The 27,416-nt window shown below is 40.2% G+C and overlaps 1 protein-coding gene across 3 annotated transcripts in view; it reads left to right on the top strand.

Moving 5' to 3' along the window:
• LOC149712167 (cell adhesion molecule Dscam1-like) overlaps positions 1–27,416 on the top strand; it is a 128,454-nt gene that overhangs the window by 71,022 nt on the left and 30,016 nt on the right. For all 3 annotated transcript variants that reach the window (XR_016370253.1, XR_016370254.1, XM_089844902.1), the window contains 8 exons: positions 12,327–12,476; positions 15,301–15,594; positions 15,955–16,224; positions 17,361–17,768; positions 19,067–19,228; positions 24,233–24,529; positions 26,280–26,399; positions 27,246–27,413. Coding sequence is in view for 1 of the 3 variants with exons in the window: in XM_089844902.1 (XP_089701028.1) it covers positions 12,327–12,476; positions 15,301–15,594; positions 15,955–16,224; positions 17,361–17,768; positions 19,067–19,228; positions 24,233–24,529; positions 26,280–26,399; positions 27,246–27,413 (1,869 nt within the window). In the remaining 2 variants the exon portion in view is untranslated. The remainder of the gene's footprint in view (positions 1–12,326; positions 12,477–15,300; positions 15,595–15,954; positions 16,225–17,360; positions 17,769–19,066; positions 19,229–24,232; positions 24,530–26,279; positions 26,400–27,245; positions 27,414–27,416) is intronic.

Below are 27,416 nucleotides of genomic sequence, written 5' to 3'. Positions count from 1 at the left end.
CAGGAGGGACTTTGATTTATATAGATATAGATGAGCAGATTTACATTTATTTTTTGGCGCAGCAGCGACGTAAATCACACTAAACTTACGCTCGCCTCACTACCTCACTTCCTCTAATTTTCATTTGCCTTTGGTCATAAAAGAGAAACCATCAGATACGTAACTTCATTAGTTTATAAGATATGTTCATAAGTGTGTCACTGGTTAATGAGAGCTTGTCATGAAGTGACGTAGGCGAAACGTCATAGATTCTCGTAAAGCGACGCCTAGTGAGGCGCTGTCAAAGGCTAAGGACAGACTAAATAGGAAGATGGACTGCAAAACCGAGTGTAGTCAATTCTCGCGTCGTTCTCGAACAAGCTCTCAGTAAGTCTCTAGCATTACGAAGTATAGGAAGTGTCATACTTATGGAACATATCTTATAAACTTATGGTAACTTAAATAGACTACGAATAGCAAAACCGCCCTGTAAAGTCGTTATCCAATGAAGATGTGTAATGTTAAACTTTCTTTGAAGAATGCGCTTTTGTGGAAGCATTTAGTAAGGCTCGTGTTGGCCTAGGGAATGTTTCCGAGTACGGCGACGTCCGCCCTACGAACACGATGATTTAATTTCTGAGGCGTTCGCGTGCCAGTAACGGAACCACTTTGCCGTCTCACTCAAGCAACCCGACTCACCCGAGATCTTCCTTCAAATAATTAGAACCAATGAAAGGGAAACTGGCAAAACGAAATTCAAGCCGGTATAGTTGGAACATTGTTGCAAGCTGTGGAGCTTATTTGTTACGTTTTCTTTGACACAGGGTGTTTGAAGAGTATTGGCTGCTACTGTGTGGAAGGCTCGATTATCGTGCGTTCCATTAGTTCAACCTGAAGTGAGATGAGACTAGAAGTGAAGGGCTCTAGCATTGATAGTAGATCCTGGCACTAGTGAACAAATTTGAGGATTTTATGCCACCGCTTCCATCGCTGCGCCTACACTAGAGAGAAAACAATTGGTCGAGTTCCAATAACATTTCCTACCCCCTCCCCCTCAACCTAAAGCGGCGGAACACGGACGCGGCTCCTTGAATCTAGTTCGGCCGTCTACCACCGCAAGCGTCTCACGTTTTGGAGAGGGAAAATTCAGAAACCGCTACCAGAGGGCCAAACGTTCTTGTTTTATCAAGAATATTCACTTTCGGCGAGTGAAGAATTTGGTTAGCTCAGTACTTCTGGTCTCATCTCACTTCTGGTTCAACCCCTGTACACTTGGCTAACCCTTCTCTCTACTTCATTGATTTTTAGCGATTGTATTTTTATGAAAACGGATTACTTAAAGATTGATCGCTAACTCTCCAACCAACAGATAGTAGAGGACATGGTTAAGGATTTTTCTTGTTAATACTTCAAAAATAATTTTTGTTTTTCACAAAAAAAAACCATTGACTCTTCCAGTATTTCGTGAATTTGTGGCAGCTGGTTCTCCTAAATACCCTACTCCTTCAGAATATTTTATCCATTTAGCGAGTCTGACAACGGTGAAGGCGTGTTATTCTAGGAGAGTGGTAGCTCTCTTAGGTAAGACTTCATACTGACTTTAATGTATAAGGAAGGTTTTTTGATTTTATGTAACTTTTTTTGTATAATATTAACTGTTTTGAAAACATTCCACAGAACTACGATTTCGGCCCTCAATATGTGGTTAAAATTTCAAAAAGATCCATCCATTAGTTTGTTTTATAAAAAACTAGCTGTTACCCGCGGCGTCGCTCGCGTGTAATAAGAACTTCCATCTAAAATGATATATATAATGTGTAGATTTTACTGATGACCAATATTTTTGTAGCACCCTAGGAGCGAAGGCACTCGGCACAGTCCGTCAGCCCGTCGGGATACTTTTTATTACTTTTCACGCGGACATTATTCCATAAAGAAGGGTTTTTAGTTTTTGGACGCCATTTAAAAAGATGGCGACAAATCGAACCCGAAAGACCATTCAGCCCGTCTATAGGTTAAAGGAAACCATTGTACTAAATATTTGTGAAATCGGTTGAAACGCGCGGACTTTATTGCATAGAGAATATTTTCTTACATTTCTGGGCGCCATTTTAAAAGATGGCGAAAAATCGAATCCGAAAGACCATTCAGCCCGTCTTAAGGTTAAAGCAAACCAATGTACTAAATATTTGTGAAATCGGTTGAAACGCGCATACTTAATTGCATAGAGAATATTTTTTACATTTGTGGGCGCCATTTTTAAGATGGCGGCGGATTGGAAAAATCTTTCTTAGTACGCGCCTACTACTTATGAGTAACGTTCCTGCAAATTTTCAGCCTTCTAGTTCAAGCGGTTTGGGCTGGGCGTTGATTATCAGTCAGTCTGTCAGTCAGTCAGTCAGTCAGTCAGTCAGGACTTTGATTTATATAGATATAGATGAAGTTGCTAAGGGTGGTTTTCATTTCCATAAAATTATTCGGCCCTTTTTACGAAAAACTGGAAATTTCCCATAGAAATAACATTTGATTTTTTTGGAATATAGCAGAGTGTACCGCTAATTTTTTCATTGACTCGTTTAGTCATAAGTAATATTACAACAATACGTAAGACATTTAATGAAAAACTTTAACATGATTTCTGTTGTCCCAATTTGTAAATTATGCTCCCAAAAAAATAAAGCTTTGGTAGAAGCGACCCCTACAGGGTGAAGCACATCCAATAGGTGTAATCATCCTCAAGGGGTTGAAGCGACGCATTGTTATTATATTACATATGCCAGGAGTTCATAATAACCCAAAGTAGGAAACTGGTTAAAAAGCCCGTAACAACAAAGTTTCGCCGTAAAGCTCAGCGGATTCATACACCGCTTAACTCCCAAAGAAATAGTGCCCACGCGCATTAATTTCCACACTTCCGCTTTAGCACTATTTTTTATCTTGTGATTTTGAGAGCGAAAATGGCTCACGTCTGCTTCTGTCGGAACGGTGTAAATTAAGCCTTGGCTAAGAAGTTGGCTTTTAGTCGGGGTTTCTAGTTTTCTACAAAACATTTAAACGATCGTCATTAATGTTTCGTTGTGATATGTGTGAGTGAGAATTCCGTGGTTAAATTAAAACGGTTTGGACAAATTTATTCCCAGTATCTTTAACTTAAGAATAACATCGTGTTTCTACGTCCACCATATCGCCATTTTTCTTTTCGACGGAGATCCCAGCCAACGGAAGTTTTGGAACGAAACCAAGGAGCATAGATACCACTATTATACACTGTAAGGTTGTGTGTCCATAAACAGGCTAATCTCTTCTATGCGCAACGACAGAATCTTGTTGTTCGCGATTTTTACCATTAGCTCTATGGCCAGTTTCATACTTCCCCCCCCCCGAATGGGGTGTTATTATGAACTCCTGCATATGCTTATACTTTGAACGTAACTGCTGAGTTGGGAACAAATATCCCAGTAAAATTCTTTATCCAGAAAGCAGCGCGTTAACCATCCTATGTGCTCGCGAGTGTTTTGGGGGGGGGGGTGCGAGTAGAGCACTTTAAAGTTTTTGAAAAGTAATTATTAGAAAATAAAATGCCCATTACTGGCTTCCCCTTCTTTTGTTCCACTTTCAAAACGGAATTTCCTTCATCTATTGATTTTACTAAACAGGAACAGCGCCTGAACATTGATCATTTATTGGACTCTAGATATTGCGGTTAAGGAATTTCGCCTCTATCGTTTTTAATATTTTATTACCATTTTTGTTAGCTGACAGATCAATATTACAAAAAATCACCAAACATCTTTATCGTATTTGACAAACATTAAAATAAAATATTGGACTTGAACCAGAACCTTTTTGGGCTAAAGAGTGCCTTATGAAGGGGATAATCACTCTTGTTTCTTGAATCAGTCAATCAAAACTTTTACTTACTAACATAGTAACAAATATTTGACAATTTGTTCATTCCTTATGTTATCTCTTCTATGTTATTACTATGGGATTTAAAAAACTGATTTTGGTGAGCTGTGACATAAGTAACAAAGTGCACTTAGTGAAATACCAGAAGTGAGATGAGACTAGAAGTGAAGGGCTCTAGCATTGGTAATAGATCCTGGCACTAGTGAACAAATTTGAGGATTTCATGCCACCGCTTCCATCGCGCCTACACTAGAGAGAAAAAAATTGGTCGAGTTCCAAAAACATTTCCTACCCCCCTTCCCTTCATTCTAAAGCGGCGGAACACGGACGCGGCTCCTTGAATCTAGTTCGGCCGTCTACCACCGCGAGCGTCTCACGTTTTGGAGGGAAAATTCAGAAACCGCTACCAGAGGGCCAACCGTTCGTGTGTTATCAAGAATATTCACTTTCGCCGAGTGAAGAATTTGGTTAGCTCAGTACTTCTGCAGTCTCATCTCACTTCTGGAAATACGTATATATAAAATTGTTCCAAAATAAAACAATATATCAATCAAAACTCAAGTTGAGAAGCTATTCTTTGCCAATAAGTTGAATCTTTGGTAGAAGCGACGGTGGGTGAGGTCGAACCAATACTTATATAAAAATTCAATTTAAAATATATTAAGCTCTTAGAATGGCTACTGATAACGTTTATAAGCACCAAGTAGGAGGCTTACACTAACTTTTATTCCATTGCATCAGAGCTTTCAAATAACACGTATTTTCACGTTGGATTCAGCTATCTTTATCTTGAAAACTTTTAATATATGGTTTTATCTTACACGACCTAAAGATGTGTTAGAAATTTAATTTTTATGAACTGTGTTAAATAATATCACTTGACTAGACTCCTAGATATAATTAGAATACTTGAAACGACCAATTGGCATACATTTTCTACTGTTATTATATTATTTCAATTTTGATTACGAAGCTCTATTTACGATGCTTAAACTTGGAATTTTGAAAGTGGTCTGAAAATCTTTAGCAGGGTTCGTACAAAATTTTTGGAATGAAATTCCCTAACTTTTCCAGGTTTTCCCTGACTTTTCCCTGACCTTTTAGGACCATTTTCAATTTCCCTGACATTTCCCTGACTTTTTAGGCACATTTTCAATTTCCCTGACTTTTCCCTGACCTTTTAGGCCCATTTTCAATTTCCCTGACTTTTCCAGGTTTTCCAGGTCGTGTACGAACCCTGTTTAGGCACAGCGTTTGCCTACAAGTTGTGGTTAAACTTCAAATAAAGTGTACCTTTGTAACTTCTCTAAAAGAAGCTGGTCAATGCCTGAAAAATTGCAAAAATAACCTATTGTGAGTTTTCGAAACAGAAATATTTTAGGAAACTAAGCCTAAATATAGAATTCTTGTCTCTCTACGTAGTTCCAGAAGTGAGATGAAACCAGAAGTACTGAGCTAACCAAATTCTTCACTCGGCGATAGTGAATATTGTTGATAACACACCAACGGTCGGCCCTCTGGTAGCGGTTTCAGAATTTTCCCTCTAAAACGAGAGACGCTCGCGGCGGTAGACGGCCGAACTAGATTCAAGGAGCCGCGTCCGTGTTCGGCCGCTTTAGCTTGAGGGGAAGGGGATAGGAAATGTTTTTGGAGCTCGACCAATTTTTTTCTCTCTAGTGTAGGCGCAGGGATGGAAGCGGTGGCATAAAATCCTCAAATTTGTTCACTAGTGCCAGGATCTACTTTCAATGCTAGAGCCCTTCACTTCTGGTCTCATCTCACTTCTGGTAGTTCTAAATCAGTGCGCAATATTTTAAGACAGCCACAAGTAAAATTATGACTTTAACACAAGTTTTAACAATTCAGTGTCCTTCAAGCAGATATGCTGGGTATTTTCGTGATTTAAGGAAGCCCTCTAGAGAGGCATTAGTCGTAAGCGCTTCTTAAATCTCCATGACTGTGCAAATTTCTGAGTTTTCATATCTTTTAACCTGCGATGGAGTAATATACTGGAGATCCCATTTGGACTAAACGGCGGTATGCAAGAGTTAAACATAGTTCTTCTAATCTATATCGTCTTAAGTGCGGGAAGTCAGCCGAACCTCTTTAGCAATCTTGCAAAGTTTCCCCCTGGAATCTTACGAGAAAGAAGGAATCTTTGATCATTAAGAATCTTCTTACAAAAGCGTAAGGTGGATCGCCGTAAAGCTAGATTCCCACTCAAACGAAAAGACGACGGAAACCCGGCCCAAAGAGGTTCGAGCAAAAAACAAGTTGGGAAACCAAAATGAACCTCTCCGAGTCGAGACCCATTTAAGAGGTTTTTCTCAAATATTTAAATAAATATAATCATAAGAAAACAATATATAGCTCCCTATAAGTATGAAACTTTCCATTTAAGCCATGTAAACAGCATTTTCTTCCATTAAAATTTTTAAAAAGTTTCTAATGCCACCTATTAAGAACTTTTGGCTTTAAAAAAAATAAAATATTTGTTGAGAAAATTTTCAAATTTTATATTGTAATTAAATCGTTAAAGGTCTTGGAGTTATTATTATGATAACTATAACTGATTAAGTGCATATCAAAAAAATATCATAATAAATTAATAGATGGCGCGAGATTTTGACGGCCACATTCCTCTTCCCATCCTACTTAGGTCACTGGCGGCGGCGGTTTCGCCCTCCTCTATACCCGTAGTACCAAAACTTCTCCCACGGGGCGTAAAAGCGTAAGCGCGCCAAATTTGGAAGCAAATGCTGTAGTATGAAAATTTACTACGTTTCATACTTATAGGAAGCTATATATTATTTCCTTATGATATAATTCATGCTAATTATTTTAATCGTCAGTAATTTAACTTAATTCTAGTTAAGTCGTTTTAAGAAATATTATTCCTAAAATCATTTTAAACATAGCTATTGTTGACGTTTGACTTCAAGCGAGCAGCTTTTTAAAAATTTCTGTAAATTTAGGTTATTTAAGGCGATTCATTCACAGTAAATGGTAAAGCCGCAATTGCGTGAACCATTTGGTGGCTAGACGTTTCTCGTAACCCTAACGATGATAATGGAGTAAAAGCCAATATTGCTTGTGTTTTCTTGTTTCGGTCGTGTTCGGCGTTACGACTAACGACGGCATCCCTTTCAAGAACGCATGCGTACGCGGAATGGATAATGATTTAATAAATATATTAAGTAGCGTTTTATGGTAGTCTCTGTAGGCTTTATCCAGTGAGAACAAATAGAAAGGAGAGTCAAAGATAGAAGGGGGATGGCAACTATAACGGCCGGCCAACATGGCTCTCACGCGCACCTACCTCGGCGTACAGCCGAGAAGTATGACGTGACGTGATTCGTTGTGAAGGAAATTCAAAAAAGTAACACGAAAATACGGTTAGAGGCTCACACCTCGGCGGCTCGGCCGTAATACTGGCTGAAACGTAAACTTCTCTGATTTTTTCCCTCCCCGTTTCGCCGATTGCGTATGTACGGCACGCTCTTAGAGAGCCCCAGCACTAGTAACGTTTTTGAAAGGGGTAGGGGGGTCTGACGGAGAATTTGGTCTCTGACTCTCTTTTCCATTTGTGATCACTGCTTTATCAATCTCCTCAGGATATAATAATGCATTGAAACAGAAGGATGTATTAGAGGGGAGACTCGTTCTGGAAAGGGGAGGTTAAAAATATGAAGCAGATTCTGCATACCGTGGCGCAACTTCGACACTTAAGCCATTGGAAAAAGCTCGTGTCACGTGATCGTTGTATGAAACGAGAGAAAATCAAAATTATATAAAACCTCATGAGACTAGAGCAAGGCGGCTTGAACGGTTGCCGTGAGGGGGTAGTGGTACAGTACGTTTTAGGAACGGTGGACTACGTGAATTTTGTCCGACTCCGAGTCTCCCCTCTTATACATTCTCCTTGATTTCAAGCTCTTAAGTTTTTTCAAATTTCTTTCAGAGTAGTTAGGTATTATTCGTATTTCCTCTGGGTTTTGCGCGCAACTTGGATAATTTTCTCTTTGATATGTACTAAAAATCTATAATTCAAACAAATCAATGAAAATTGAAAAACGTTATCGGAAATGTTTTTTCATGTTTACTATGGATTAAATTTTGCGGCTAACAAGATTTGATCGACTAAAAATATTTGAATTTGAACCAGTAAATGTTTTCCTGGTAAATGCTTTGAAAGTTTTAACCATGGATAATATTTAGGCGACCGTCTAACTCTACTATTGAAGGTGTTACGTATACTTTCTCGGGAATAACTTTCAGTGGATTTCTGGTCTTTATTTTGTGGGTGACTTGGTGAGATTAATCAGAGTTAGATTTGGATGTTCGGACATTTCTTCGCTCGGTTAAATCGGCTTCTCGCATTTCTTTTCGCAATTTCTCGGTATCTTTCGCTAAATTTATTTTACCCTACTGTTTTTCACAAAAACACTCTCTAGAGACTGCTATTGAATTGCGCCGTTTCGAAATAGCGTCACAATAATCTTATAAAACGAACACTATATAGGTAGCGAGAAAACCTTGATTCAATTTATTTTCAATACCTAAAGGCAGAAGTGAAATGAGACTAGAAGTACTGAGCTAACCAAATTCTTCACTCGGCGAAAGTGAATATTTTTGATAACACAAGAACGGTTGGCCCTCTAGTAGCGGTTTCTGAATTTCCCTCTCCAATAGGTGAGACGCTCGCGGCGGTAGACGGCCGAACTAGATTCAAGGAGCCGCGTCCGTGTTCCGCCGCTTTAGGTTGAGGGGAAGGGGGTAGGAAATGTTTTTGGAACTCGACCAATTTTTTTCTCAGTCTAGTGTAGGCGCGATGGAAGCGGTGGCATAAAATCCTCAAATTTGATCACTAGTGCCAGGATCTACTACCAATGCTAGAGCCCTTCACTTCTAGTCTCATCTCACTTCTGCTAAAGGTGACTCTTTCATTGCGAAGAAAATCTTGATCCGTTCGCACTACAGTGTCTCTCAAAGGATGGGTCGCGACACCTTACTTGGTTGTGAGATTTGAAAACTTTCTAAATTTTTAGTAAAAAAATCGTAAAAATGGTTTATAGACATAATTGATATAATATATAACCGAAAAAGGTGTTGACAATGTAACACCATCTGAACTCACTGGAAGAGTAATATGTTGGTCTTTACTGGACGCAAGAAGTGATATCTAATTTATTTGGGAGAAGGTATAAATTCGCCGCATTTCCAGCTTTATCTCTAGTCCAAACGTAGACGCCTCTAAATTACAGCCAGCATCTCATTGGTTCTTGAAAACTCACATCAGTGCGACGCGAATGACGAAAATTACGTATTTTCCGACTGAGGAGAGGCGAAATAGCCCGGCCTCCTTTTACCTCCCCCTTGTATTTTGAAAGGGGGACTGGGACTATGGCGCGCGATCACTTCGGTATATTATACCTTCTCCCTAATAAACTAGATATCACTTCTTGTTGGACGCATGAGTATTAAGGTTATTTAAAAAATGAAAACTGAAAGTATTAGTTAGGGTCATCACATCCACTTTTGGATTTAATCGGAATATTTTTGTGTGAGGTTTTTGATATTTTGCTTTATTTTATCAATCTAATGATTTTAGAAAATGGTTGTCTGACCACCTTAGATCTCCCTCTTAACAGATAAAAACCGAAATTAAAAATTGGTGAAGCCAGCTTTTACACTGTGGAAAATTGCCCGTCACGTGAGAAAAAGAACTGTTTTATTAATGATTTATTTAATCCAACTTTGACATCAAGAACTACGAATTGCGTGCTACCAAAATGTACTTTCATATTAGCGGTTAAAGTACCTGGACCCGGTCCTGGCCAAAGCATTGACTTCGGTGACCCGGTGTAACTCTCTCTCTAAAGGCTCTTTCAGACGATCCAACTTTTTGACTCAGCTTGATGGGTCAACTCGAGTTGAATCAACTAGTTGGATCGTGTGAATTGAAGCTGGATGAGTTAAGTCACCAAAAAAGTTGGATCAGTGATCCAATTTTTGCTGACTCAACTTTTTAAGTTCATTTCTCCAGCCAATCAAAATGAATTACAAAAAAAGGCCTTTTTTGCGGGTTATTTCGTAAGTGCCAAGGTAGGTGGCGCTTAAAAAGTTCCATTTGGCGGTAAAAGTTTAGTCGTGTGAATAGGAAATATTTATTTCACTTTACCCTTCAAGAAATTGGAAAGTTGATACAACGTTTTGACCCATCGAGCTGAGTCAAAAAGTTGGATCGTCTGAAAGAGCCTTAAATCTGCTTGATTTTCTTTTCTTCTAACGGGATTTTGACGGTAGAGTGGAAACGGTCGTTTCCGGCTGGCTAGTCGAGCCTCGTGTCGCTATACTTTATTGCTAGGGCGACTGAACTTTAGGTGATTGGTAGTTGTAGTAGCTGGGACTGCTGGGCGGAGTCAGTAAAAGCTTTTTTTTGTCGCCATCGTAATGCGGCTTAAGAAACCTATTCACCAAATCCGGTCTTCATCACATTCCTCCAATTCCGCCGGCGATACGAAACGGAAAGTGCTCTTGGGCAACCAATATTGTGACAAGAAGGTCTAGTGACAGCGAACCTCAAAGTCCCACGGTCCTTCCCAGTACCTGCTTTTTCGGGTACATTGACAAGTGTTGGTGAGCTAAGACGAGCTGGTCGGTCGAAGGCGACCGTTATTGGTTTTCCAATAGTCTTTCTTTTTCATCAAGGACATAAGATTGCAATGTTAAGTCTACAGGAGTATGAGAATTCTCAATGGGTGTAATTGTACAGTACACAGCGCTAAACTTGAACAGGTACGGGTGAAGGTAATGTCACATTCGGCTTTTTCGTGGAAATTAAACTCGGATCCTCATTAAGCTAGATTCCCACTCGACGGAAAACACGACGGAAACCAGGCAGAAAGGGGTTCGACCGAAAATTCTTTACGCCGAGCCCGACGGAATTTCCGTTCGGTCGGGCGGAAGTTGTGTTCTATTTTTTCGGTCGTGTTCGGCGTTACGCCGGTGTCTCAGCCAATGAAATTATCCCACTGACCACGTCATAAATTTCAAGAGCGCACGCACACGTGAGATCGATTGATAGCCGCCATTTGTTTGTGGTTGACCAAGGCTTACCGGAAACATACCACCAAGAAAGAAAAATGAAACTAACGGAAGTAAAAAGAGATAAGATGTTAATAAGGAAGACTTTACTACCGTCGGCTGTGTGATTTCCGCCGGGTTTTAGTTAGTGGTTGGTGTTCTTTTTTTCATTCGGTAATTTTGTGGAGCGCAGAACTACATCGATGAGTTACTGGTTTGTAAGCGAGTTCGTATAACCAAGTGTGAGTTTTTCACGTCGCTGTGTAAGAATGAATTTTATTGCATTCTTCGTAGTGAAAACTTAGGGGTAATAAACTTATGCCGACTCTTATATTTTGAATCCTTCTCGGTTTCATAGAGCAGATGGTTGAGACTGTTGCTTATCGTATACCATTTGAAAATATATATTGAATTATCTCGGCTTAGGTCTAGAAAGTTAAGACCGGCTACCAGCTATTGGTACAATCAAATGTGGATGAGAGGGAAAGTATGACAATGGCCATAGAGCCTGTGTTAAAAAACGCGGACATCAAAGTTTCGCCAATAACTATTTAGTTTACTAGTGACTGATGGACTTGCAAACTCGCGACTGAAAGTAGTTCAGACATTTATGCTCCTTGGTTTAACCATAGCCCACTCGATCACGCGCATCACGACGCAAGCTGCTCGCGCTGTAGCTAAATTACCGAGATAACACAATAGCAGACGACGGTAACCGCGTAACCGCGAATTAACACAAGACCTATTTGAAGGGAGTGAACAGGCCCAGTATAGCTACGCCAATAAAACGGTCAACTACGGCGAAACTCTGATGACTCGCCACTTTTGGCCATTTTCATACTTTTCCTCTCATCCACTTTTGGTACAATTAAAGCCCTCACTTCGGGATTTTGTGGCAAACTTGCTATAACTCGAAGGAAAATCTGAAAATATTTCCCCACCAATAGTAATTTTTCTTTTTCAATTTCTCAACAATCTCTTCAAGAGTCTTAGTAAATGCCATTTTATTGCTGTTTCAAACACGGGAAGCCTCGTTTCTTTCGTGTTTGAAGGAATAAACTTTCTTTAAGAAATATCTCCTTTTGATTTCTTCCCAAATAAACTGGAAATCTCCTGGCACCTCTTGGTATTTCTCGTTACCTGCCATAGAAATGTTTCCTCCGTAATATTTCACTATATTGCTGGCGAAATTCATGGCTTTTATTTGAAACTAATGCTTTTCCCATTTCCAATAAGTTTACCGTAACAAAAGAATCGTTTCTGTGTTTGCTACAAAAATGATCTAGCTCAGACGAGAGTAAACACTAGAGAACTTTTATTTGGAATTAAAGTACTTTAATTTTGTCTTTCAGGTGATCGTTATAGCGTCTTTCCTAGTGGTGAGATTCATGTCAGACGAGTTGATATCAATGACAGTGAAAAGCGATTTCAGTGCCAAACGAGAAATAGACTAACCAATGAAATCGTCACAAGCGAAACCTTCGGACGTATCATTGTCAATGGTAATTATAACATAATATGGATTGAGTGGTCTGATATGTAAGATACGTCATCGGCACACTCAATTAGCTTCAGCCAGAGGTTTATGACTGTGAAGCATAATAAAGTAACATTATTGGAAACCCTCCATCGCTGATTCAGAGCTTGTTCATTAGCATTTTGAGCTAAGGACTGATTTACGTGTCAGTGGGAATTAGCTAAACATTAGGTGCGGTGTCGTTATGTAAAACTAGCTTTTCAACTGCCCTTGATTTTGGCATATCTTTGGTTTCAAATTGATGGCATAAACGAGGGGGTAGACACTTTGGATCTCTGTGTACACCTGAGTTCGAAAGAGTTCAGCTTTGACAGTGCATTGAGTACTCAAAGCCTTCGGAACTCACAGTTCAGCTTTGACAGTGCATTGAGTACTCAAAGCCTTCGGAACTCACAGTTCAGCTTTGACAGTGCATTGAGTTCAAAGCCTTCGGAACTCACAGTTCAGCTTTGACAGTACAATAAGTTCAAGACATATTGTACACCTGAGTTCTCAAGTGTCTACCCCCTCGGGCATAAAGGTAAACGTTGATGTCTAATATTTGACTCAAAAAGAACATATTATAAAGATTAATTACTGTTGGGAAGTTTGATTAGTTCCGACCACCGCACCACCTACGTAACGGCATTTTTGTGTTCTGAGTAAACAATTGAGTGGTGAGCAATAGGTAACTATCGAAACTTTTTTGCGGCTTGGTCAGTAAATGAGGAACTATCCAAGAATAGGTGTTTTAACAAAGAAATGGTGGTGAAGAGATATATGATAGAGGATGATGTTAGACAAGCCACTGTTTACCTTGAAGCATAACAATTGAACACCCCGATAGACCCGAGAGTTACACAATAATAATCGCGATATTTACTGATACCGTTACTGTCAACCCCAAAGGTCAGTTTCAATAAATATTAAAATAAACCAAATGGGTAATTTTAACCGCTAAAGAATTTCCTATTAACTGATTTGATCAAAGAGGAGATAAATAGGGAGAGAGAATCAGCATAGGCAGCCGTGATCCATGCGTAGTGACAGAAGTTGATGACTGGGAAGTATTGGACACTAAGGCATTATATAGTATCCATCCCTGCAAGTCAAAATTGCCTATGGCAATCGTGAAAGAGGGTCGAAAGTTTCCTCCCCACTAGGAAAACTATCTAATCTACTGAAAAAATTCCACGCCGAGAGGCTGTGGCACTCAAACTGTGGGGCGTGTTCAAAACTTCTTCAGCGCCAATCGTTGAAAAGCCGTCTGGCTAGAACTCTATGGAAATCCATTACAATCCGTGGGCTTAGGACCCCACACTAGTTTGACCGGAATTTCTAGCAAACTCTATAAACAGCTGTTCTTGTCACCGTTTCTGATTCGTTACCTCAAACCACAGGACACACCTTAAAGTTTCGTTTCTTGCCCGCTGCTGGCGCTTAAATAAGCCTGCCAATTCAAAATGAGGGAATTGCCGTAGGTGGCGCGGTGATCGGACCTAATAAGAAGTTGGCTAACAGAGATGGTTCCGGATATGGTTAGAGTCCAATACTTCCCAGGATAAGAAGTCATAAACTTCTGGTAGTGAGAAGAGGGGAAAATGTACGGCACGCCGCGGCTCTTAACGCGCAACTTATTCGCGCACAGTTGACGTTACAGGTTCTCCTCTTTCGGGCTACCAATACTAGAGAGAAATTTCAGTTACATAGGGGATGACAGAGACAGAGGCGGTTAGGTCCCCCCTTGCGCGAAAGAAGTGCGTCCTAAATCTTATCGTACCAGAAATTTTTGTTACTACCCCCCTATTTTTTCCATTTTTCGGCGGATTTTATAGAGCGCGTTTCTATCTCCCTATTACCCTCCTCTTTGATTTGATGATGTCTGAGCGAGACTTGCTATCTCGGTTTAAAGAATATTGTAGTGGACACGCTAATCTCATGTTGGTCACAATGACACTATGAACTAATAGTTCCAAGGTCAAAAGAACACATCTATGTAGTTGATGAGGTTAAATATTCCAAAACTGAATTCATTTTTCTGATTTTGTTTAAGGGATTGGTTGGGAGGGGGCGAACCCACAACCAATGTTATTTAATGCGGAGCCTCCGAAATGAACAAGGCCCATGCATGTCAAATTTTATGTGGGGAAATCCCCAGTTTGTTAAGGAAAATATTTTCACCATATATGTGTACGAGATGGCGCTTATATTACCGTTGTGACAGGGGTCTTCCTTAAATTATCGTTGATGTTTTAGGGGTCAGTCATAAAATTTTAATGATAGAGAAAAGTTTCAACCTAAAATTAACGTAAATGTTTTTGGGTCTCTTCACTTTTTATTGAATCTTTCGGTTAGATTGTATTGATGACCACAAAATAAATTATTTCAATTAAAATAATTCAGTAAGAGTTATAAAAACGTATACTTAGAATCCGCGACCTTGGCCCAAATACTTAAGCAGTCGACAGGGTCACGGGGTTGAACTTGTGTTCATTTTACGGTAATATAAGCGCCCCCAAGCGGGAAAACACGGCGAACTAAATTGGTTAAAAAAATATTCTCGCTTCGCCACACGCATGGGCCTAGTTCATTTCGGAGGCTCCGTTTAATGGCGTCTAAGCGTATGGTTCTTAAATTTAAAATGCGAGTGGAAATATTGGGGATTTTTGGGGTCTTTTTTTGGATCCAGAATGGTAAAGGGAATAGAAAACCTTAGACTCTTATACTTACCGGGATGAAACACATTAAAGTTTGCTTCTGCTAATATCCTTTACCGTCGAAAATGATGAATTGATTCATCGATTTGTTAGAGCCGGTTAGCAACGTGATGCCTCGAATAACGGACATGAAACGGCAGTTGGAAGTGCGTGAAAATGAGCCCTTGTCGTTACCGTGTGCCGCTCAAGCTCATCCCATTCCCACGTACACGTGGTACCGCAAAGAGGGTTCTCGCCACAAACCAATCAACTTGGGCGACAAGTGGCAGCAGGTCGACGGAAGCCTCATTCTAACGCAACCCTCCGTTCAGGACAGCGGAAAGTACGTCTGCTTCGTCAACAACACCCTCGGATCTGATACTGGATACACAGACTTATTAGTTACAGGTGAAATACCATACTTGAATACAGTTAATAGCCGGCGTTGCTGATCATAAGGACATTTACTTGCCCCAAATAATAATTATATTATTTATGGTTAAAAACTAATTTGGCAAAGTGTGATAAGTTTAGACTCTTGAAGATCGTTTGAGGCAGGGACAGAACCAGGAGATTTTAAGAAATTGAAATGAGGTTAGGTTAAGTTCATTAAAAATATTCTTAGAGTCGATTCTTGGCACAAATTTTTTGATTCCATTACCATTTACTTTAAACGAACAGTTGCTTAACTATTAAATAATTGTAAAACTTATGGAATGCATATTTTTACTGGAATTAGCGTTTATTTTTGATAATTTTGAATTTCAGCACCGCTCTCCGTGCGTGTTGAGCCCAAAGAACAAACAGTGGATGTGGGTAGTTCGGCGACGTTTAATTGCACGCACTCGGGATACCCCATATTGGCGGTCGAGTGGTACAAGGACCAGCAGCCTTTACGTGGCCATTCCCGGGTTCGATTCCTCAATCGCCTTTCCATCCAAATCTTATCCGTCCAGAGGGAAGACACGGGAATCTACCAATGCTACGTCACCAATAAAGACGAGTCTGCCCAAGGTGTTGCCCAATTATCTCTAGAAGGTAAGACATTTATCAATTTTTGTGACGTCATTAAGACACTTTCGTCAATTTTTATTATTCAAAACTTAGTCCAGGCTATAATTACTATAAAATTCCTTTTCTTTGAATATATCTGATATTTCCGCACCATTTTGAAAAAACGACTACAAAATCCTGCTTTAGTGTTATTTTGTGGCAAAATTATGTGAGAATCCTTCCGCGTATGAGACAACTTTACTCATTACAAAAAGAACCTGGTGAACCGGCCTTCCTTGCTCAGCTCTCCACTCCCCGCAGCTCCACTAACAAATTAAATAGTTTCCTTAATTGTGGGAAGTTCCTAAATTTCCGCCCCATAGTTCAATAGATGTTCTAAACATAGGCTAGTTTAATTCCAAAATCCACTTAATATATGAGTAATATATAATATGGTGTACTATATCTGAAACACCGAAAAAGTCTTATAAATAATATCAAATGTGGATGAGAGGGAAAGTATGACAATGGCCATAGAGCCTGTGTTGAAAACGCGGACATCAAAGTTTCGCCAATAACTATTTAGTCTACTAGTGACTGATGGACTTGCAAACTCGCGACTGAAAGTAGTTCAGACATTTATGCTCCTTGGTTTAACCATAGCCCACTCGATGACGCGAATCACGACGCAAGCTCCCCGCGCTATAGCTAAATTACCGAGATTTGTTTTAAACGTATCTAGTTTTACGTGCTCTTCTATTGCTTCGATAACCTTACTTAAATCCATATCATACCTTCAAATACCTTTCAGAACATTAGCAGCTACTCTGTCCTGACTGCAAACACAAATCGAGGAAGTTCTATCATACACAATAGCAGACGACGGTAACCTCGTAACCGCGAATTAACACAAGACCTATTTTAAGGGAGTGAACAGGCCCAGTATAGCTACGCCAATAAAACGATCAACTACGGCGAAACATTGATGACTCGCGACTTTTGGCCATTTTCATACTTTTCCCCTCATCCACTTTTGATAATACGGTGTACTATATCTGAAAAAGCGAAAAAGTCTTATAAAGAATATCAAATTTATTTCTATGAAACAATTCGTAAAGCACCTATTTCTATTATTCAAAGATGATTTATTGTTTTTTGCATTAATTTTCATTCTTGAACAGTTGACGCTCCGAAGCTGATTTCGACGTTCGAATCTGAGAAGATTCACCCGGGCATTTCTTTGTCGCTAAAGTGTTCGGCGTACGGGAACCCCTTGCCCCAAGTGACGTGGATGTTGGACGGCTATCCAATTCCGGACAGCTCTCGCTTCCGAATGGGGGACTATGTTAAAAGCGACGCTACGGTCGTCAGTTACGTCAATATTACAAGCACCAAACCCGAAGATGGCGGATTCTACTCCTGTAAAGCGGCTAATGACGTCGGAACGGTTGAACACGTGGAGAAACTCAATGTCTTTGGGCCTCCCTTTGTCAGACCTATGAGGAATATGACCGTTCCGGCTGGAACTAACATGAAGATACAGTGTCCGGTTGGAGGTTTTCCGATCGACAGCGTATCTTGGGAAAAAGGTACAATCCAAATTAATTCTAAGTTCTAGCAACAAAGTCGCACAAGAAAATTGATCATATTTTATCTGGCTGCTATTTGAAAGATGGCAGCTTGTTCAATTCCAAACGCCATAAAACCGTCCCTGGGATTTAGAGAACAATTAATAAAATAAGTTGCAACATACTGACGTTATTATGAATAAGGTTTCTTCGAATTTCTGCCCTTATTTTTAAGATGGCCATGGAGTGCATAAATCCTTTTTAGTATCAGAAGTGAGATGAGACCAGAAGTACTGAGCTAACCAAATTCTTCACTCGGCGAAAGTGAATATTCTTAATAACACACGAACGGTTGGCCCTCTGGTAGCGGTTTCTGAATTTTGCCTCTCCAAAACGTGAGAGGCTCGCGGTGGTAGACGGCCGAACTAGATTCAAGGAGCCGCGTCCGTGTTTCGCGGCTTTAGGTTGAGGGGAAGGGGGTAGGAAATGTTTTTGGAACTGGACCAATTTTTTTCTCTAGTGTAGGCGCGATGGAAGCGGTGGCATAAAATCCTCAAATTTGTTCACTAGTGCCAGGATCTACTATCAATGCTAGAGCCCTTCACTTCTAGTCTCATCTCACTTCTGTTAGTATCTACTACTAAAAAGTATCGTCCTTACAAAATTTCGCTCGTGGTTTAGGCTGAGCGTTGCTTATCAGTTACTCAGTACCAGGGTGGGAAATAAGGATTTTTTTAAACTGGCCATTGGGCCAGCGACCCCTCTGGCCTGGAATAAATAAACTGGTCCATTGGGCCAGCGACCCCTCTGGCCTGGAATAAATAAACTGGTCCATTGGGCCAGCGACCCCTCTGGCCTGGAATAAATAAACTGGTCCATGACCACTGACCAGGGTGCATCGTCTGCTAAATTTAAGAAGTGGATAATTAAAATATATTAGCTAATGTCTGGACTCTGGAAACCCTTGAATTTTCTTAGTGGTCCTGTGGACCACTGACCCCCCATCGATTTAATTTTTAAACTGGTCAGGGCAATTTTTAAACTGGTCATTTGCCCTGTGCCACCGCCTTATTTCCCACGCTGCTCAGTACTTCAATTAAATAGATAAGCAAAGGGAAAAAGAAATAACAGAAAGTAATTAGGCACTAGGGTAGTAAATTCTCAAAATACTGTTTAAGACGTACACCAGTCCTCCAAGTCTTGAATGTATTTTCATCCGCTTCTTTTTTATTGACCAATTGGCGTCCTTCTCTAATCTTACCTTACCTTATCTTTTTTTGTTTCTCTTTAACGAGAATTGTTTGTTTTTCTTTTCTTAGAAGGGCTACGTTTGCCTTACAATCACAGACAAAGACCATTTCCAAATGGAACGCTGATTGTTCAGACTGTGGAACAAGTTCATGACGAAGGAAGATACGCTTGCATCGCCCGAAACACCGATGGACAAGTCGCCCAAAATAGTTTACACATCACCGTTACAGGTAACTAAAATAAGATCCCATTCCAAAGTTTTATCGGACTCAACCAACTGCTTAGGTAGAATAAATCCTGCTCAAATGTATTGCAGTTGAGCATTAAACGGCCGGGCAATCATTTTAGATTAGTTTAGATTTATATTATCAGAAGTTTATGACTTCTTATCCTGGGAAGTATTGGACTCTAACCATATCCGGAACCATCTCTGTTAGCCAACTTCTTATTAGGTCCGATCACCGCGCCACCTACGTCATCTCCCTCATTTTGAGCTGGCAGGCTGATTTGCGCGCCAGCAGCGGGCAAGAAACGGAACTTTAAGGTGTGTCCTATGGTTTGAGGCAACGAATCAGAAACAGTGACAAGAACAGCTGTTTTAATAGACTGCTAGAAATTCCGGTCAAACTTGCTTGGGGTCCTAGGCCCACGGATTTTAATGGATTTTCAGAGAGTTCTAGCCAGACGGCTTTTCAACGATTGGCGCTGAAGAAGTTTTGAACACGCCCCACAATTTGAGTGCCACAGCCTCTCGGCGTGGGATTTTTTCAGTAGATTAGATAGTTTTCCAAGTGGGGAGGAAACTTTCGACCCACTTTTACGATTGCCATAGGCAATTTTGACTTGCAGGGATGGATACTATATAATGCCTTAGTGTCCAATACTTCCCCAGGATAAGAAGTCATCAACTTCTGATATTAATAATAATAATAATGAAAAGAAATTACTAACAAAACATATAAATTATTTTATTTTCTGTAATTGGGTGTAAAGATTCTCGCTTCAGGGCAGTTTGCAGTGCGATCTGACGCCGCTATAGCTATGATTAAACTGAAATTTTTCCTGAATGTAGGCGTTCAACTAATAAAAATATCCGCTTCATGCTGTTGAAATATGGTTGTCTGAACATATTTCATACTCCTGCTATGAATTCAGGGGAAACATAATGGCATGCTATTGTTCTAAGACAGAATAATTAGAGTTGGTGGATGATAATATTTAAAAATATTTCCGCGATTTACTCCAGTGATTTGAAATTTATTTTAAGTTTTATAAATCACTAGCTGTTACCCGCGGCGTCGCTCGCTTGTAATAAGAACTTCCATCAAAATGATATAAAGAATGGGTAGATTTTACTGATTCGACTAATATTTCTGTAGCACCCTGGGAGCAAAGGCACTTGGCGTTGCCCGTCAGCCCGTCGGGATGCATTTTTTATTACTTTTCACGCGGACATTATTCCATAAAGAAGGTTTTTAAGTTTTTGGCCGCCATTTAAAAAGATGGCATCAAATGGAACCCAAAAGACCATTCAGCCCGTCTATAGGTTAAAGGAAACCAGTCTACTAAATATCTGTGAAATCGGTTGAAACGCGCGGACTTTGTTGCATAGAGAAGACTTTTTACATTTCTGGTCGCCATTTTTTAAGATGGCTGCGGATTGGGAAAATCTTTCTTAGTACGCGCTTACTACTTATGAGTAACGTTCCTGAAAATTTTCAGCCTTCTAGGGCAAGCGGTTTGGCCTGGCCGTTGATTATCAGTCAGTCTGTCAGTCAGTCAGTCAATCAGTCAGTCAGGACTTTGATTTATACAGGGTGTTTCTGAAAAGTCCATCACAAATTAAGGGGCGTGTTTATGGGACCAAACTGAGCGGAAAGTACCAAAGAACATGGGGTGTACAACATTTTGTTACGGAGATATGGCCTTCCAAACATTCGCCCCTAAAACAAGGAAATATCCAAAAATGAGGAGTAACACTTAAGACCGACTAACCAGCTTGTTTAAAATTACTAGACAATTTCAATAGCCTTTAATCGAACAATTGATTTCTACCTTTACTAATCAGAAGCGTATAAATGAGTAGAAGTATGCCTACGGTGGTAATGTAAAATTAATCCCAAGTGACATGATGTTTCAAGATCTTCCCAGCACCAAGTAAAATGGTTCTGATTGAAGGGACTTTTATTAGCACAGCGTAAACAACGTTATTTTCAGGAATTAGTCCAAATGTCCACGGGCGGCATTACAAAAACGAGGCAGTCTTTCGAATGATACTTGGACATGTTGGAAGATCCCTGGCTTGTTCCTGTTATCTCAAACCGTAAAAAGCTACGCAAATCTTCATCATCACGGACAACACTCTTGTACGTTAGGTATGACCTTGAGAAAACCTAAAAGGACATCTCGAATGTATTTGAAAAACCCATCTCCAATTAAGGGGCGTGTTGTTTGTTTCCAACAGAGTAAACTCGCCCAGAGAACAATTACAATGCAGAGCCACGTTTCGGCGTTAATGGCCCACAAAGGTGGTCCCAAACAAAAGAACAAACTTTAATTTGTTTCGTTCAGTAAGTATTTCATGTGTCATAGATAAAACGCCATGATTAATGCACAAAGAAAATGTTATTGACAAGTTTTCGGACCGCGATGCTGAAATGTGGTGGTGCACCATCGTGCATGAACCACATTCTGTTTATTAAACCTAAGGGTACGTCTTCGAGTAGTTCTGGTAAATCGTCCCGTAAGAACTACAAGTAAGCCACACCGTTTAACCTGGGCTCTAGGAAATATGGCCCAATTAAATTGTCACCCACAATACTACACCACACGTTTAAGCTGAATTGTACTTTGTGAATTCTAACGCAAGTTGCGTGTGGTTTTTTCTTAATCAGCAAACCAATTGGCGGCTGCTTGTTTTTGGATCGTCCTCGAAAATAGTGAGAACTTCGCCTATTCTTAAAAAACAGAGCACTAAAACAGAGCACTATGTTTTTTAAGAAAGGAATAAAAGAGGTTTCACGTACATGTGTTTGTTTTATTAAACTCATAATTCAACGAAGTCTGTTACAATGCCTTTCTTCACAAATGCCGAATATGCGGATATGCACCTAATGTATGGACTAGCCGAGCGGAATGCCGCTGCAGCTGTACGCTTGTATCAGGAAAGATTTCCGCAGAGGCGACTACCAAATCGACTGACGTTCGAGGCTGTGGACAGACGTTTGAGGCAAGATGGACGAATCCAACCGGCTGGACCTCAACCTAGAGCGAGAGCCATCCCAGAGGCCGTAGAAGACGAAGTTCTCACCATTTTCGAGGACGAGCCTGAATCAAGTACCCGCCAAGTTGGTCGCCGATTAGGCGTAAACCACACGCTCGTGTGGAAAATCCTCAGAAGCCACCGGTTTCATCCTTTCCATGTTCAAAAAGTTCAAGGTTTGAATCCAGCGGACTACCCACGACGCACGGCGTTTTGTCAGTGGTTTCTGGCTAAAGTAAACGATATCGATTTCCCACGGGATTTGTTGGTTACTGACGAAGCTAACTTTTCACGGGATGGTATTATTAACTTACATAATAAACATCAATGGTCCCAGCTAAACCCCCACGCAACTTGCGTTAGAAGTCACCAAGTACAATTCAGTTTAAACGTGTGGTGTGGTATTGTGGGTGACAATTTAATTGGGCCACGTTTCCTAGAGCCCAGGTTAAACGGTGTGGCTTACTTGCAGTTCTTACGGGACGATTTACCGGAACTACTCGAAGACGTACCCTTAGGTTTGGTAAACAGAATGTGGTTCATGCACGATGGTGCACCACCACATTTCAGCATCGCGGTCCGAAATTATCTTAACGCGACCTTCCCTTTGCGGTGGTTAGGTCGAGGTGGACCTGTGGAGTGGCCTGCTCGATCACCCGATCTGAACCCTTGTGATTTCTTTCTTTGGGGCCACCTGAAAGACTTAGTTTATCAGACTGAAGTGCCCGATGTTGAAGAGCTACGTCGACGAATAATTCACGGCTGTCAAACAATTCGCGAAACTCCAGGCATTTTTCAACGTGTAAGGGAATCATTTGTAAGACGTGCTAATGTGTGCCTTAACGCGGGTGGTGAACACTTTGAACAATTTTTGTTACTAGTTGCAATTAAATGTTAAAACTTGTCAATAAATTCATTTTCTTCGTGCATTAATCATGGCGTTTTATCTATGACACATGAAACACTTACTGAACGAAACAAATTAAAGTTTGTTCTTTTGTTTGGGACCACCTTTGTGGGCCATTAACGCCGAAACGTGGCTCTGCATTGTAATTGTTCTCTGGGCGAGTTTACTCTGTTGGAAACAAACAACACGCCCCTTAATTGGAGATGGGTTTTTCAAATACATTCGAGATGTCCTTTTAGGTTTTCTCAAGGTCATACCTAACGTACAAGAGTGTTGTCCGTGATGATGAAGATTTGCGTAGCTTTTTACGGTTTGAGATAACAGGAACAAGCCAGGGATCTTCCAACATGTCCAAGTATCATTCGAAAGACTGCCTCGTTTTTGTAATGCCGCCCGTGGACATTTGGACTAATTCCTGAAAATAACGTTGTTTACGCTGTGCTAATAAAAGTCCCTTCAATCAGAACCATTTTACTTGGTGCTGGGAAGATCTTGAAACATCATGTCACTTGGGATTAATTTTACATTACCACCGTAGGCATACTTCTACTCATTTATACGCTTCTGATTAGTAAAGGTAGAAATCAATTGTTCGATTAAAGGCTATTGAAATTGTCTAGTAATTTTAAACAAGCTGGTTAGTCGGTCTTAAGTGTTACTCCTCATTTTTGGATATTTCCTTGTTTTAGGGGCGAATGTTTGGAAGGCCATATCTCCGTAACAAAATGTTGTACACCCCATGTTCTTTGGTACTTTCCGCTCAGTTTGGTCCCATAAACACGCCCCTTAATTTGTGATGGACTTTTCAGAAACACCCTGTATAGATATAGAATAGATTATTTTACTATTGTTAAACTGGACTATAAGATGATAGTTCCTATCTTTGGATTAAAAAAAGTAATGATAGGGATTTAAGAGATTAAAATTTTAGATTCGTCCATGCTTAACATTGTGTCGTTAGAAGGCCAAACATTGTTTCAATATCCAGAAATCGCTCACCAGTTGACTCGAAACAAAAATTGTTGGTACCCGAGTAAGACGCGAAATTTTTTCCTGGTTTTTCAGTCCGTCCTCACATCGAGCCGTTTACATTCCCGAAGTCCCTTCAACAAGGACAACGTTACTCGGTTTTGTGTTCGGTGACCAAAGGCGATCCCCCGATCAAAATGATCTGGATGAAAGACGGCGCTCCTGTGTCGGATCGGAAGACGGGGTCGGACGGCGTGCATTCCATCGCCGTCACCGAGTTCAGTTCCACTTTGGTCTTCGAGTCGTTACGGCCTGACCATCGTGGCAATTACACTTGCGTCGCCTCCAATTCGGTCGGGACTGCCAGTCATCACGCCACAATGGTAATTCACGGTATGACTTTATGTTTAAACCATGAATGGGATGGCAGTATTCATTTTCATAAGATAAGGGGACTCCTACATTACCCTATAGCAAAGATCTTTTAAACACTTTAAGGGATATCAAACCTTTATCAATACTCGTTTCATGAGCATGGCAAGGGGCTATATTAATTTGTAACTCCATCTTTAAAGTGATTACTGTTAAAAGCTATGCTCATAAAAATGGGTCTACGACAACTGGGTGAAAGATATTTGAGTGACGACGACTGGGTGTAAGAAAATGTGGAGCGAGACGATTTGGAGGGCTGAAAATTGAGTGGCGAATAGAATTTTTGTTTAAAAAGTAAAAATTTGTTGAAAAACCAAAACGTTTGGTGAAAGGTAAACCTAACTTGACCGAAATGAACCAAACCTAACCTGATTTGACCGAAATGAACCAAACCTAACCTGATTTGACCGAAATGAACCAAACCTAACCTGATTTGACCGAAATGAACCAAACCTAACCTGATTTGACCGAAATGAACCAAACCAAACCTGATTTGACCGAAATGAACCAAACCTAACCTGATTTGACCGAAATGAACCAAACCTAACCTGATTTGACCGAAATGAACCAAACCTAACCTGATTTGACCGAAATGAACCAAACCTAACCTGATTTGACCGAAATGAACCAAACCTAACCTGATTTGACCGAAATGAACCAAACCTAACCTGATTTGACCGAAATGAACCAAACCTAACCTGACTTCACCCTACAGAACATGAAATTTTAACCATCCAAATTTTGTGCTTCATCAATAAACTAGCTATTTTATAACGCAAATTTTCTACTCACCAAATTTACGCTCTGTCGGTTTCATTGCCACAAAATTATATATTGTCTCAATTTTCGGACATCGGATTTTCAATTATGGAATTTGTCGCGCTCCCGATTGTCGTCAACCAAAAGTCTTTCACCCAATTTTCGTGATCCCCTAAAAATCTCTATCCGTATATTTTCGGGACTATGAAGGGTTCTTGAAATTTCACATGCACGTTTCAAAGATAGAGTGCTGTCAGTTGTGACGTCAGATCCAAGGTTAAACGTCACGAGTCTGCCTTTAGCAATGGGCGGCCATGACAGTTACCGTTTTTTCTTTATGGGAAAACAGCATGGGTGACGTCACACCGGCGCTTCTGACAGCACTCTATAGGAGCGCTTGCGGGGACGTAACTTGTTAGGTTTTGCGGATTTGTATGTTTCAAGGCCACCTGAAATATCGTCACTGTTAATGATAGGTGCGCGGTGGAGGAATTAAAAGTTATCTAGCTCAAGTATCAAACATTTTTGCTGTACATTATTAATTAACCATGATTGTACACCCTAGTTGAGGTGAAACTAATCTTATACTCACTATTGTGTACAAAAACTAGGAACTACGCACAGTGTAGAACAGATCAGATGAAAACTGATATTGAGTAATATTGTGCTGTACAGCCAATGAAAAATAATCCACGCGATAAATATCAGCTCTCTATTTAAATGCTCTTCAGATCTATTCCATCCTTTATAATCAATTTAGCATTGTCAAGGGTATTACTCTTAAAAATTACACGTCACAGTGAAAAATACTACGTGTACACCGAATACCCCGAAGTGATCATTCATAATCCACTCATTTATAGATATGGCATGTCTATTACAATTGTAAAGAAGTTCAATTATATTAATGGTGACTTTAATGATGAAAATGATAATGGTCTTTTAATTTCAGTTCCTCCTCGTTGGAAGTTGGAGCCGGAAGCGACGTTCGTAGTGCAAGGATTGACTTTGCTCTTGGACTGCCAAGCTGAAGGGTTTCCACTTCCCAGAATAAGATGGTCCAAGTCTATTGGTGAGTACTTTTCAGTCTACTCGATCCTCTCTCTCGGAAAATAATCTGGGTGCAAGGTATCTCTAATGAGAGGAATGAATATAGATGTGAAATTACCCATAACTGTTCCAAAAGGATAGTTTCGGATACCAATTTTTCTTAAAATTGTTTTATTGTTTTGTATAAGATCGAATAGAAGGAGATTTTAAGGATTTTGCCTGAAAACGGAAGAAATGGTAATTCTAGCCACCATAATTTAGTAGTCCTTGGTTCCTTTTGGCTTTCTTCACCCTCTAGGGATCGCTATTTCTAATAAATCTAGTTTTTAGCCTTATCGTATGATGGACATCTACGATGTGGGTATTAGTTGTGCAAGGGATGGATGTGGTGTTGGGGGTGGTATTGGTTCTTTTTTCCTCGGTTGGAAAGAGGTAAGGGTGAGATGAAATTGTTCTTTCTCGTGTTGATAAATTGTTGGGACAGCACTCGACGACAAATCAATGGTAGCTGTCGTATGGCAGGTATAAGGGAGGGATGTGGAAAGCACAATCATGATTTAGTATCCCATTAGATTCTAAGAATTCTCTCCAGCCCTTGGGCCACCTTGTTGTCTGCAAATAACCAGTTGGTGTATCAAAAATCATTTTACACGAAAACAGCTTATACAATGGAGAGAATTTCACACTTATTGTTGTTTTGCTACTCCTGGTTTTGTTAACATCTATTTTCAATTACGTACTAAGTACCGTGAATTGTTCACATTGAATTGCTCTTGCGTTTTTCCAAATTGAACCACTAAATTAGTAACACAAACTAAACTAAATCGTCGAGTCTTAATTACACATATTTTACTTCAATTATTTTCAGGAGAGTCTGAGTTCAAAGCCATCAGTAGCAGTTCAAGGGTTCAAGTTTTTGAGAATGGTTCATTGGCACTTCAGAACGCGCAACAGTCGGACGCCGGTTCCTATCTTTGTCAAGCTTCCAACGGAATTGGAACGGGATTGAGCAAAGTAGTTCCATTCGCAGTCAAAGGTA

Source organism: Phalangium opilio, unplaced genomic scaffold, assembly GCF_054372755.1.
Source record: "Phalangium opilio isolate 3A_F unplaced genomic scaffold, DU_Popi_V2 ptg000009l_1, whole genome shotgun sequence".
NCBI classification, from domain to species: domain Eukaryota; kingdom Metazoa; phylum Arthropoda; class Arachnida; order Opiliones; family Phalangiidae; genus Phalangium; species Phalangium opilio.
Note: the sequence above shows the minus strand (reverse complement) of the source record. Positions and strands in the feature narration are given on the sequence as shown.